Raw genomic sequence first — 14,259 nt, 5'->3', positions numbered from 1 at the left:
CCCTAAAACTAATTCACCCGATCCATTCATAAAAACTATGAAAATGCTTAATTGTGGACCTAACGCCGTCCCGTAAAGAAATCTTCATTTAAACCTACATAGCAACTTGGCAATAATGAACTGACAGGGCGTAGCAATCAACAAAAATGACCCCCCCCAAAAAAACAAACAAACCATCAAATGAAGAAAAGAGAAGTCGTGCTCATCTGCTCCACTCCTCGGTCAGCTGACTTGGAGAGGCGTGGTCAAAGAGCCTAGCTACCACATGCTAATGCTGTAAGATTAGCCAAGTGAGCTCCCTGCACTTCCACCGAGGCTCCTCGTCACTTTGTGGCTTACGACTCACTTGTTAACGTAAACAGCTTATGCTACGAATATTTTCCTTTTAACACTTCCTGTTTCATGTTGAGCAATATAAGTATCGGCGCCTTGACGTGCGAACGTAGCCGCTAGCTAGCTTTCTTGCTAGCCGGGCTGTGAGCATCCTCCTTGCCCACGGGAGCATAAATGTGTGACACATTGTACGGCAGTGGCGTGGGTGAACGACACACCGGCGACGATGCGCAAGGACGTCAGGATCTTACTGGTTGGCGAACGTGAGTGTACTTTTTTATTCATTTCGCAGTTGTGGTATGTCCATCTGCATTGCTGCACTTGTAACTGGATACCATTAATTTTACACAATATGTGCATGCCATTCACTATTAGCCTACATTTAGTATCTTCAATTTATACAGGACCTTACTGCTAACCTTGCAGGCATGATCCCACTCATGTTAACACACTTTGTGTGATAGCACGTGACCTCTTCATTCCAAAAACATGGATGTTTGATTCATCATGCAAGACTAAATTGTCCATAATTGGGAATGGTTGTCAATGGTACTTTGTCACTTACCTCCATTTTCACTAGGGGCGTTAAACTATATGGACAGTAGTCTCACAATAGGTTAGTTTGCTTGGCACTGATATTTGGTCAGGCGTCCATGAACCTTTGCATTGAACTGCAGGTTTGTTATTGGGCAACGGATATGGTGCATTTTGTAAATTCTCACTCATGTTGTTTGATTCACAGCCAAGGTGGGAAAGACATCTCTCATCATGTCCCTGGTCAGCGAGGAGTTCCCAACTGTGGTAGGGATGACTGACTATCTTTACTTAAACTTGGCAGAGTATGACGTGAACGTTTTCTGCTAGGTTCCTTACCGAGCTGAGGAGATAACCATACCTGCAGATGTCACTCCAGAGAGAGTCCCCACACATATTGTGGACTATTCAGGTAATTGAAAGCCTAAATGCATGTTTACATTGTGGAACCTGTCACCAGAACTTCCATGAATTTACATGCTCATTTTGAAGCCTATAATGAAGAAGGAACAAGTAACAGTATGTTGGTAAACCTCCTGTTTTTCCCGCTAATAATTCAGATACATGATGATTGTCTATTTTATGTTAGAATCTTCTTGTGAAAATAATTTATACATTAGATAAATATTGATTTAATTGTATTGTATTGTACTGAGCAAGTCAGGCTCTTTTCTATAACGCTAGAAGTTTAATTTCTGGTTGTATCTTGTGGTTCTATGTTTTATCATTCATCATATTGTTTGTCTTCCCTGCGCAGAAGCTGAGCAGACAGATGAGCAGTTGTTCCAAGAAATCTCAAAGGTCAGTATCAGGTTTTTGCTTTTTTATTTTATTTTTTTAATTTGTTTGTTGTTGGGGTTTTTTTTTCGCATGTCCTACATAAAGTGAAGTGCCGACTACAGCAGACACTTACTGGCCCCTTGTCTCTTTTCATATAGGCAAATGTGATTTGCATTGTGTACTCAGTCAACAATAAGACGTCAATAGAGAAGGTGAGTTTTGCTCCAAGTAATAATAATAATTCCCGTAATGTTAATAGTTGTCAAACAATTATGAGGTCCTAGATCCAGTATGGAGTTTGCATTTTTGCTCCGTTCTTTGGTGGGTTTAGACAGCAATAACCTCAAATAAGACAATAATATAAAACAGAAATATGTAACTTCGGATATTGCCTAACATTTAGTAATTATTGAATGAAATCTTTAGGAAAAATAATCAGAAATTAAGGCAAAGCCTAAAGAAATGGTTTTAGAGTAACTTTTTGGAGTGGAGTATTTGTAGGCTGAAATGTGGACATTTTTTAGGCAGACAAAGATTACAGATGGAGCATAGCTGTTCTTTTTCTTAGTCTTCAAGTTAAATGTGATTTGAATGTGAGTACAAAGGGGTTTTGCCTCTTAAGACTGTTTCACACGGCAGGAGAATTGGCCCGATTTTAGCCCCGAATTTCCCCTTCCGACAATCGTAAGGACGCGTTGACACGCAAACACTAATTTTAACAGATAATCCTGCCGTGTGTTTTGACACCATGAACCAGGCTTTATGGCTCCGCGCCCTGATTGCTTTAAAAACTTTGCTTCTGAGGTCATGTGACTGCCTGACTCAGTTTCATTGGTGAAATGTAGTCAAACGTTGCAGACAGTTAAATGACAGCACCCGAGGCTTAAGTTCTCTGACACGCTAAAACAAAGAGATTGTGCAGACAATAATGGGTACAAATAAAAGCAACAAGCGGAACGTAGCTTAATATAATGGAGTAAATATTTTCACCGAAAGTCAGCTGAGATAGGCTCCATCCCACTTGCGACCCTTATGAGGACAAGTGCAGTAGAAAATGGATGGCTGGGTGCTAATAATTTGGAAATGTCATTGCTCATGGCACCTTTTTTGTTCTCTCCGTTAGGTGACCAGCTATTGGATTCCACTCATTCTTGACAACACAGACAAGGATAGCAGGTTTGTGTGTTTTAGAACTGCACTGTATCTACCGAGAGCCACCATTGCAAATTTACAAGCACAGTACTAAACATTTTGTTAAAAGGGGGCGGTGGGGTGTAAGAAGCCCCATAAAGACAATAAAAGCATTTTTACTCGTGGAGGCAGCACTTCATGCACTACACTGTGTTATGTGGCGCACGGACATGTAAATTAACTCTCCTGATATGAAACAATGGCGGCAAGTTTTGAATGGCTCGCTCACATACATGTTGAGAATAGGCGGCTAACAAAAAATTTATGTTTAATTTTACACTTGATGGCTGGGCAGGCATTCCAGAGACCCAATAAAAATTCAACTTTACGTAATTTTCTCCTCATGTGTGTTGCTATATGTCCCAGGGTTCCTCTCATCCTGGTGGGAAACAAGTCGGACCTGGTGGAGCACAGCAGCATGGAGACCATCCTGCCCATTATGAACCAGTACAGCGAGATTGAGACCTGCGTAGAGGTGGGAAAGTTTTTATTTATTTTTTATTTTTTATTTTTTTAAAGGAGTTCCCATCTGAAAAGCCACGTCTTTACATACTAAGCTAATGGTTTTATTATGTGTTGAATAGCATACAAATAATACTTGACTTCTTCCCACGTACGGGTCATCACCTGTGTTTTCTCAGACGAGATAATTAGAGCAGGCATGGGCGCTCAGACGGATCCTGTGTTTTAATTCCCTGTCTGGACCGCACCTAATGCACACACGTGGACACACCCGCTGGGCGAGAGAATGTTGTCACTGATATTCTCCCCCCATGCCAAGTCAAATGTGATTCCACCGGCTTTAAAGGCTGTAAAGCTTATTTACTACATCGGACTCATGTGCTGGCCAGTCGTAAAGCACCTTTCAAACCATTCTTTCACCATTCTTGTTTTTAGTGCTCAGCAAAGAACCTGAAGAACATCTCTGAGTTGTTCTACTATGCCCAAAAGGCTGTCCTCCATCCCACAGGCCCCCTCTACTGTCCAGAGAAAAAGGATGTAAGTGTTGGCAACTCTGCATGAAGTCGTTCTTCTGGCTTATTAAGTAGTATGTAGTTTATAACAACACTTGAGATCTCAATATAATGTCTGTTGTTCATTGCAACACGTTTACTGTGACGCTGAAATTATAATAATACCAATTGCACGGCAAAGTACAGCTACTACACACATTTTATACATGTATGATGTGGTGTCTAACACTATTCACACTGCACATTTGTACATATTTATGTATGTAAATATGTTTTATATATATATATATATATTATATTTGTTTTTTGTTTTGTTTTTTTACCTCATCTACAAATGACCTGGCCCATTTATCTGTTTACCCCCGCCCCAAAAAAATAAAATAAAAAATCAAATATGGCCCTATGAGCACAAAAAGGTGTCCACCACTGCTCTATGGGGTTGGTTGTAAATGCCAATGCGTAATTTAGTTGTTCTTTGCTCCTAGATGAAGCCACTTTGTGCAAAAGCACTGACTCGAATCTTCAAAGTGTCCGACTTGGACAACGACGGCATTCTCAATGATAGTGAGCTCAACTTCTTTCAGGTAATTTCTGTGTTTTCTGAAATTATTCAAAATTGAATGTTTCCATTTCCAACATATTTTATTTTGTGTCCACATAGAGAACATGTTTCAACATGCCACTGGAGCCGCAGGCATTGGAGGATGTGAAAAATGTCGTGAGGAAGAATTTGAGTGATGGAGTGTGCGACAATGGGCTCACTCTAAAAGGTTGGTGGTCTTAAAACTCAAACGCACGCATGAACACTTTGTGGTGGTTATGTTTGCAACCGCCAAGCACAAAGCATTTTGTTTTATGCTACTAACTTGATTCCACAAAAAAACATTTTAGTGTTATTTTGATATGGTTCAGAAGGCATTTGTGCATAAATGTTTAACAACAAATGGTTCTTGAAGATGATGTATTGAACCTAAAAGTTAAAGGGTTACTTTACTAATTTAGCCATTTTTGGCAGTCAAACATTAATATTTTGCCTATAATAAATTTGATATTGTCGTTATTTTTCACGTACAATTGGTACCTTTTTAAAAACACATTTTGCAACTTGCTGTCGACTGAAAATGACATCACAAGGGCTCAGGTAACCAATCACAGCTTAGCTTGTGAATGTCACATGACCAAACCTAGAAAACAGGTGAGCTGTGATTGGTTACCTGAGCCCTTGTGATGTCATTTTCAGTTGACAAGTTACAAAATGTGTTTTTAAAGGTACTAATTGTACGTGAAAAATAATGGAAGTATCAAATTAATCATAGACAAAATATTAACTTTTTTTTGCTATAATGGGCTAAATAAGTGAAGTATCCCTGTAATTACAGCTGATCTGTACTGAGTCAGTGATCCTTTTGTATATCACTAGAGGGAGCCTGAAAACCACCAGTGGTACATGTGCTGCACTTTGACAATCACACGTTGAGATTTTTATTGCCTTTATTGTGCCATTTCAGCTGGATGAAACTGTTCCCAATGCACCTCGTAGTGCAAATGTTAAGAGTCCTATCTTCTTGTCTTCATTCTTAATATGACCTTCTTTGTCAGGCTTCCTGTTCCTCCACACGCTGTTCATCCAGCGAGGTCGCCACGAAACAACGTGGACGGTGCTGAGGAGGTTCGGATACGACGATGACCTGGAGCTCAATCAGGACTACCTCTTCCCTCCGTATGTCCTGTTTATGATGACATTATCATTATGAAGGTTGATGTCTTGGGCCTTTAGGCAATCATGCACAGTTTTCACCGTTGGTGTGTTTACATTCCCTGTACATTATCACCACCTACTGTAGCTTCCCAAATCGATTACAGATTCCACAAAACAAGTGTGAATTAGTAAATATGAATATCAAACCATGAATAGGCGCTCAGGGGTACTTGTCCTTGTATTTTAGTGCTTTGTATTTCCACTGTCTTCCTCTCAAGTGCCTGTTTCCTTGACAGTTGTATTACTTGTTGATGTTACAGGCTGAAAGTTCCCCCCGACTGCACCACAGAGCTCAACCACACAGCCTACCTCTTCTTGCAGAGTGTCTTCGACAAACATGACAAGGTATAATCCTTGCTGTTTGGCTGCATGTTCTTTCACCTCCGAAAAGCTGCTCAGTCTGCATAACCTAAGTGCCCCCCACCTACTGAATCAGCCCGTTCTAACCCCCCCGCTGACGCCTGATTTCACTTGTTGACAGGAGAATTAGCGAGTGAGCTTAGAGGAGGAAAGTGCGACATTGAAAGTGGATCACGTGCTGTGCTCTGTTGTTATGTCAGGACCGTGACTGTGCCTTGTCGCCAGAAGAGCTGAAGGATCTGTTTGATGTTTTTCCCTACATGCCCTGGGGTCCTGACGTCAACAACACCGTGTGCACCAATGAGCAGGGCTGGATTACTTACCAGGGATATCTCTCACAGTGGACGTGAGTGGCCTAATTTTTTTTCTAACACAGTGATGGGTAAAGTATTGCACACGGGCCTCATGAGGCTGTTTTTTAAATCCAGCCGAATGAGCATTTTACATTATCAAGAGTCCTGTTCTGTCATGTTCTTTGAAATCTATTTATTCATTTTCCAGTAATTTATTGCAAATAATATAAAGTCATGTAAAATATTAGTTGAATATATAATATAATATAAAATTTCTTCACCAAAGAATTATTCATTTCTGTAATTGGTAGTATTTGCACTTATTTTCTTTAATTGATCCAGGTTAACAACTTATCTGGATGTGCAGCGTTGCTTGGAGTATCTGGGCTACCTTGGTTATTCAATCATTGCTGAGCAGGAGTCCCAAGCAGCAGGCATAACGGGTAAACTGGAACAACACATCTTTTTATTTATTTATTTATTTAAATACACGACTGCTGAACCCTGTTGAGACTTGAGGGCATGTGACACGCACGGGACAGGTCCCAACTAATCCTCTGATGCGTATTTACATTTGCCCCCACCAGTGACCAGGGATAAGAAGATTGACTTGCAGAAGAAGCAGACGCAACGCGGCGTCTTCCGCTGTAACGTCTTTGGTGACGTTAGCAGTGGGAAGAGCGGCTTTCTCCAAGCCTTTTTGGGCAGAAACCTGATGGTAAACCGCAAAATATGTCATGAAAAACACATGAAATACGGTTATGATATTGCTACTTTTGTGATTTTTATTATTGTCGTCGTTTTAGCACCAGCAGATGATCAAAGAGGAGCATAAATCCTACTACGCCATCACCACGACCTTTGTTTACGGTCAGGAGAAATACCTTCTAGTAAGTGTCCCTCTATAAGATTCATGGCTATCTTTAAATTTAGATTTCTATGTAGGGCTCACTCCATTTTTTTTTTTTTTTGGTCTTCTCAGCTTCATGAAGTGTTCCCTAACTTGGACTACCTGTGTGACGCCGACCTGGCCTGTGACATCATCTGCCTGGTGTATGACGTCAGCAACCCATACTCCTTCGATTACTGCGCCAAAGTCTTCAAGGTCCAATTCCCATGCCAATCATTCTCTTAAAAAAAGAATCTCTGATTTTTATCAGCGTCTAAACGGGGATGTAACCCCTTGCGTTCCCAGCAATACTTTATGGACAGTAAGATCCCGTGCATGATGATCGCGGCCAAGTCGGACATGCCCGAGACCAAACAGTTCTACGGCTGCAGTCCTCTGGAGTTCTGTCGGAGGCACAAAATGCCCCCGCCGCAGTCGTTCACCTGCAACACTGCGGGCCCGCCCAGTAGAGACATCTACACCAAACTCAGCACCATGGCCATGTACCCGTAAGTTGAATTGCAGCACAACAATGTATGTTCCTTTCTCACAGGCAGCTGAATGAATCCGGTGATGGAAATGAAAATCATATAGTGGCCCACTTGAATGAATCAATAGTTTTGTGTCAGTTATACCACCATGTGGCGCGGTAGACATAACCGCAAAGCACACTACCGGCACAGCTAATATGATGTCTGTAAAGCTAATACGGTATTTATGGTGGAATTTGAAGTGAAAGTCAAGTGAAAGAAGATACACATTTTAGAGCATTAGTATATTTAAAGAAACAAAAAAGAGCATTTGCTCAAATAAAGCCCCCGTTTCCTTACGTCTAAATTCCTGAAACTGTCCGCAATTGGATAATTAAATGCCCACTCACACGACGTCCTTCCTTTCTTTTTCTTTCAAACTTCCTTTTCCTTTATTTACCTCCTATATTCTTCTGTTTTTGCTACTTTCCTTTTAATACAATAATTCCTTTCCTTTTGTTCCTTTTTCATTTTGTTCCTCCTTTATTTGCATTTCTTTCCTTTCTTTCTTGTCCTATTGTTCTTTTTTCCCCCCATTCTTTCTTCTTTTCTAATTTAATTTCATATTTTCCATTCTGTTTTTACCCTTTTTCCTTCATCCATTCTTGCTTGCGTTTTAATTCCTGTCTCTCCTTCCTTCTTGTAATTCCATTTCCCTTCTTTCATTTCCTATCATTCCTTTCTGGCTTTCATTCCATCCTCTTTCCCTCCTTTCTCCTTTATTTAATTCATTCCCTTCTTACTACCTTCCTTGCTTTCTTTCATTTCATCAGTCATCCCTTTTTTCCTGTCTTTCGTCCCATCTTTGATTTTTTTCTTCCTTTTTTTTCTCTCCTCATCTTCTTCCTTTTACCCATTTTTACTGTTTTCTTTCTTCCATTACTTTTCATCCCTACTTTCTTGCTTGCTCTTAACTTCCTTCCTTTCTACCATTTACTCCTTTCTTCCTTCTTTGTTTCATTTCTTTCTTTCCTTCCTTCCTTCCCCTCTGTCCTTTCTTTCAGTCCCTTTTTCCTCCCTTATTTTCTTGCCTTCTGTCTTTCCTTCCCTCTTCTCCTCCTTTGATCCCCCCCCCCCCCATTACACTTTCTGTTTATGTGTTGATTTGTGTGTGTCTAAAGGCCCTGACAGTTGCGTTCAAAAGGTGTATTTTATTTCACAATTGTAGGGCAAGGCCCCAAGCAAAAAAAAACAAAAAAAACACCTGCTTTAAGTGTGACTTAGCATTCAACACCTTGCGCTTGTGTGCACATCAGGAGTCAGACAAAGCTTGTCGTGGTAGATGTTTCACCACTTTGCTGCGTCACTCACTTGACTTCACTCACGTTCACGCATCGGTACACTTGGCTGCCCCGCGGCACTGTTATGTTTTTCCCACTCAAGCACGGGGGGGGCTCGCGTTCGTTCGCTGTGAGACATCCCATCCTTCAGGCAGCATCATCACTTTGATTGAACTGAATTTTCTTGGACTTTAACCATGTTATTACCTTTGATTCCCTTCTTTTGGGAGCAGCTCTGAGCAGATTTCTCCGTGGTGGTATCTTTTAAAGCTTCGTCCTCTTGCATGCGTGTGTCTTTCTCCTCAGCCATGCACGACTGCGCTGCATGTGTACTTGTAACCGCTGCACCTTCTGCTTGTGTCAGAACCTGCTCAACTCCGAGTTCCTGCAGACGGTCAGGGCCAAACTCCACGCTGTGGTTCTCCGCAGGTCCTAATCCAAGATCTTCTTTCTACTCATCCATACGTCATTCTTTTTTTATTTCCACATTTCCAAACGAGTTACTTCACATGAGAATCTGGAAAATGTTGCATGAACAACAATTTATGATCACAGCTAAGCTGAGGTAAAACTGTATTCTATTTTTTTTTTCTGTCTCCAAAAGAACAAAATCCAAAGTCTGAGATTTGAAAGAGATGGAGATCCGAACATGATTTTCAATATTTAATGTTATTTTTAAATTGCAGCCAAAATAAGAGTACAGCCTATTAAAAAAAACAAAAAACATCTGCCTTAGGAGCAGTCATTAAGTAAGGACCTGAAATCCTAAATTTGTTCAATTAACAGAACCTCCAGTCATCACATTCTTTCATGTCAATTTCTTCCCTCTTTTATTTATATATATATATATATATATATATATATATATATATATATATAAATTTTTTTTTTTTACTTTTCCTTGTGTTCTCCAGCCAGCGTGTTGTTGAAAGTGTTTATATTTTGAGCCTTTCTATTGTCATGAGGTTGATATTCTTTTTGTTCATCTACTGAGCAATCACGCTTGACCCTTTCTCATCTTTTTTTTTTATTTTTTATTTTTGCCACTTCATCACCATCTTCCCTCCTTGACATGTCACTGATGTATATTTTTCTCCATGTCATCCTATTTTACGCATCCCTCTTTGTTCACGCACCTCAATAGCAGTTCTTTGAAGGGTGTGACGACGATACACAAGTACCTCTTCTGTCTTTGTCGCAGACATATGAGCCAAGCGGACCTGAAGAGCTCCACCTTCTGGCTGAGCGCGAGCGTCGGCGCCACTGTCTTTGCCGTGCTGGGCTTCGCAATGTACAGAGTTCTGCTCAAACCGCGGTGATGCCTCTCTTTAGTTCATTACCACTCACAAACTCTCCTTGTACACACTATATGTACAAAAGTGTTGGGACAGTCACTCGGATATGGGTGTGATTTACCCCTTTAGACGTTTTAAAACCGTTTTAATAACATGTCTGTGACATGCTTTCATCAAAATACCCTAAAGATAAAGTAAAGTTCACTTTGTGCGCTGCATTTCTTGTCTTGCTGAAATCAGCCTGATTTGTGGAGGCTATCAAAAAGACAATAAAAGTGAATTTTCCGTATTATGTCTTCCATCTGAACAATATATTTTGTATACCTTTTATGCATCCATTTTTTGGGTGGGGTTGGTGTAGAAGAACCACATCACAAATGGACATAACCCAAAGACGTGCTCCAAAATCGTCTGAAAGATTTGAAGCTGTTATACCTGCAAAAGGGAGTGTTAGTTCATATTTTTGATTGCAAGGTGTCCCAATACTTTTGTCCATCTTGTGCATCTACAAAAGGTACCAGTTTTCTGACTCAAGAGATGCACTCGTCTTCAGTGTGCTACGAAGAAAAAATGCTTCAATATTTAATTTTCTACTTCAAAGTCTAATTTTGCTTATTGTGCATGTGTGTAGAAAGAAAACAATATATTTATATTGGAGGACTATAAGCAGAAGCTGCTGTTTGAAGCATATTGCATTCTTTATGAGTGTATTCTATATAAAGCTTTTTTTTTTGTTGCCTGGTGACCACTTGTCAAGCCATGAGAGATGCAATATTTTAATGAGCGATTGTGTATATATTGTAAATAACTGTGCTTGTCCTTCAGACAGGTTGCCATGGCACTTTAAGAAGTGAAAGTTTGCATTTATTTTTATTTTTTGGCCTTTTATGGCCAAATGTGTGGATGGGACGTGACGTGTACAATGTCCAGTCATGTTGCTATACACTTGCATGTTTTACCATTTCTGACCACATTCCATCCATTACTTGCCATAATTACTATGTGCTATGTAGCTGAAAATGAAAACATCTTAGGTTCTCCTTATCACGCCTTCGAAATTTTCACTAAGCTTCCTTGTCGTGGAAGATGCAACAATCTCAGTCTGCAACGTGCAACTACCCTCTATAAGGTGAAATTGGATGTACAATAGAGAGGGAAGCAATGCCAATTTGGTTTGGAGGTTTATCATGCTCGATTAATTTCCATCCTCGTGCTGCACAGACATACAGACGCACACCCCTCACCAGCCTTTTCCTTCCCCACCGCCCCACCCTCCCCCCATATTGCACACACAGGCACACTTCTCTCTTTTTGAAATCCTAACCCTAACTCTCATTTTTATCGTTTTCCTTTCATGCGTCATCAAAAAAAAGTCTTTGATCGTGACCTATTGACCCCCGATCGATCATTTTTATCGTTCCCTTTCATCCTACGTCATACCAGGCCTTTGATCGTGACCTCTTGACCCCCGATCGATCATTTTTATCGTTTCATCCTACGTCATCAAAGGACATCAAAGCGAATGAGGCCATAAATCAAATTTTGATCGCGACGGACTAAATTGGCATTGCTTCCCTCTCTTACAATATTTACCAGGCCCCACCTTTTGGAGAATTCACAATAAATATAAATTGTCTGGCTTGACATGTCTGAGTGTTTTCATATAGGGAAACAAGCACATAAAAACATTTTTTTCCCCTCAATTTAGAGGTTAGTGGTTATAAGAGAACAGACTCCACACAGAAAGATTGAAATAAGATTTGAAATGAAATCCAATACATGTGAGTCAAAATGGACAAATAAAACAAAAGTCAGCGTGGTGCAGTGACTGTTTTTTCCTTAAGCTAGATGGCAGCGTTGCACAGAAAAAAATGCCACTAAAGTCAAATCAATTTACAGGTTTATGGTGATGTCAATATTAAATTCCCTCTCGGGCTAACCTGCAATTTGGGTGTACACACAATAAAGCTCATCCGTGTCACATCCTCCATGCATCTTCACACACACACACACACATACACAATTCTACCCCACTGTTATGTGTATGGGTGCCAAGTTGACTGAACAACCTGTTTCTGAATTATTATTTTTTTGGTGAAGTTGCAGCACACTCGAATGTGGAACTAGGGGCAATTTAAAATCCCCTAAATCACCTGGAATTTACAAGTGTGCCCCCTCCCTTACATTTGAGCTCTTAAAGTAGGACTATGCATATAATGACTCGTGGGATGATAACGAGTCAAGGGCTGCCCATGACACATTTTAATCTAGGTAGCAGCGATGTAGTATGACGCCATACAACAAGCGATGAACAGTAAAAAATTAGAATTACTCATCTTGTTGATGCTGTGTACACAAAGCATAGCTGAACTGATGATGCAAAACTATAAAACACCTGTTGCAGTGTCTCTGCAGTTTTCCTTCCCACTATAATTAAAATGGTACAGTTTATTGATCACCGCATGGGAGGTTGTCTTCATGCTGTTATATAGCCTCATTAATGGTGACAAATTGACAATCTTTAGTCATGCTTTAAAAAAAAATATTTCGTAACATCAAGTCATATTTAAAAGCATCTTCAACTGTTTTGGTTGTTCCATCCAAACCAAGTGAAATAAATAGTTTTCAGAATCTGAATGAAATGTGACATGTCCCTAAAATAGAAAGATAGCTAGCTAAAATGGAAATAAATATTCAATTTACCCCCATATATAAATGACATCTTCTGCCATGACGTTCACAATACTGAAAAATGACTTCAACCGAGTGTGTGAGTGTCACTGAGTGACAGTCAGCTGCTGAAAGGGAAGGAGGAGGTTGGGAGGTAGGGGGGGTGAGGCAGGGGAAGAGCTTTCCCCATCTCCTCCCTTCTCCCTCCGTGCGTGGAGCTCTGGAGCCTCCTGGAGCTAAACCAGCCGGCAGCAGAAGAGGACGCCGGGATAGCAGACACCTCTCACCACCACTCACTGTGGGACTTCCACGAGGTGGAGATAGCTTCGCTTAAACGTACCAAACTGGAAAAGGTATCGTGACGCACATTTAAAAATGAAAGCTTTTTTTGTGTTTGCTGCATTAACTTGGATACAAACGGTGTATTGGACTCAAGTCGTGTTACATGGAATTCACTGCTGTTAGTATTCGATGATGTCATTTTCATTATTTATTTTTTATTTTTTCTAGAGTCCTCTACTCCTCGCCTCTGTTGCGCAGCATCCTGGCTGCTTCCCAAACTTGGACACCTGCCGCCTCCTTCTCCTAAATGGGAATATCCTAGTTTTGTCTCTTAAAATACGGACTTCTCTAATTAATTATCATATTTTAGTCCACGGATGTGTCAACTTTCCCTCCAGCGGTTGTGGAAGTAGCCAATTCTCCGATGTTTTCTTTCGTCACTTGAACTCACCTAACGACGATGGTGGTCAAGTGAAAGTACGCCGGGGAAGGAGCCATAGTCGGGGAAAGCCATGCGAAGTCGTCGGTGAGGTACCGCGGGTGACCGGAAAGGATGGCGGGAGGCAACCGGGAGCTGACCGTCACCTCCTCCCCGGCGGTGGCGGCCAACGCGGAGGGGGACGAAATAGAAGTGCTGGAGAGCACCGAAGTCCTTCCCGTGGCTCCCGAAGACGTGAGTGTGAGCTAACTTTATTGGTGGACAAAAGTATTGGGACACACACAGTTGCATAGTAAATCTTGATTCAGGGTGTTCAGAAACTCCTTGTGTACATATATTTTTATTAACAGACATGTTTCGAATATATATCATATTCTATATAATATAATGAATAAACCAAAGAACACAGGAGTTATATGGAAATATAAACACTAATAATGACCTTTTCATTTCAATACAGGCTTAGGTCCACCTAGTATGTATGTCATTGCAGTCAGTTGTTAGCTTGAAATACTGCTTTTCAGTTGCTTTTGGTTCTTCTACTGCCATTTGTATTGAAAAGCTTTATTTTTACCTGACGGCCTAATGAACAATTCAAAGATTATGCTGCTGCGCTAACTTAATGATGATGAATTGATGATTCACTGTTG

At 40.6% G+C, this 14,259-nt stretch overlaps 2 protein-coding genes across 5 annotated transcripts in view; both read left to right on the top strand.

Annotated features, from left to right (window-relative positions):
• Nucleotides 1–230: 230 nt before the first annotated feature.
• rhot1b (ras homolog family member T1) lies at nucleotides 231–12,038 on the top strand. 3 transcript variants are annotated; one of them, XM_077524603.1, is made up of 20 exons: nucleotides 231–596; nucleotides 1,076–1,134; nucleotides 1,198–1,279; nucleotides 1,625–1,668; nucleotides 1,806–1,859; nucleotides 2,771–2,823; nucleotides 3,205–3,313; nucleotides 3,736–3,837; nucleotides 4,298–4,396; nucleotides 4,474–4,582; nucleotides 5,412–5,532; nucleotides 5,832–5,916; nucleotides 6,132–6,277; nucleotides 6,567–6,667; nucleotides 6,812–6,942; nucleotides 7,031–7,114; nucleotides 7,207–7,329; nucleotides 7,420–7,622; nucleotides 9,288–9,352; nucleotides 10,125–12,038. In XM_077524603.1, exons 1-20 carry the CDS (start codon nucleotides 560–562, stop codon nucleotides 10,130–10,132), a joined length of 1,815 nt encoding a protein of 604 aa, XP_077380729.1. In that variant the 5' UTR covers nucleotides 231–559; the 3' UTR covers nucleotides 10,133–12,038. The 3 variants fall into 3 exon arrangements, with proteins under 3 accessions (XP_077380729.1, XP_077380727.1, XP_077380728.1); XM_077524601.1 differs by having other exon boundaries at nucleotides 9,230–9,352; XM_077524602.1 differs by lacking the exon at nucleotides 9,288–9,352.
• Nucleotides 12,039–13,028: 990 nt separating this feature from the next.
• rhbdl3 (rhomboid, veinlet-like 3 (Drosophila)) overlaps nucleotides 13,029–14,259 on the top strand; it is a 34,756-nt gene continuing 33,525 nt past the window's right edge. The window contains exons 1-2 of one of the 2 annotated variants that reach the window (XM_077525277.1): nucleotides 13,029–13,241; nucleotides 13,399–13,843. In XM_077525277.1, coding sequence (XP_077381403.1) covers nucleotides 13,724–13,843 — 120 coding nt within the window. In that variant the 5' untranslated portion in view covers nucleotides 13,029–13,241; nucleotides 13,399–13,723. Of the gene's footprint in view, nucleotides 13,242–13,398; nucleotides 13,850–14,259 lie in introns of both variants that reach the window. The other variant, XM_077525276.1, reaches the window with a different exon arrangement.

Source organism: Festucalex cinctus, chromosome 6 (genome assembly GCF_051991245.1).
Source record: "Festucalex cinctus isolate MCC-2025b chromosome 6, RoL_Fcin_1.0, whole genome shotgun sequence".
NCBI classification, from domain to species: domain Eukaryota; kingdom Metazoa; phylum Chordata; class Actinopteri; order Syngnathiformes; family Syngnathidae; genus Festucalex; species Festucalex cinctus.
The sequence above is the reverse complement of the archived record's forward strand: the minus strand, read 5'-3'. Positions and strand labels throughout refer to the sequence as shown.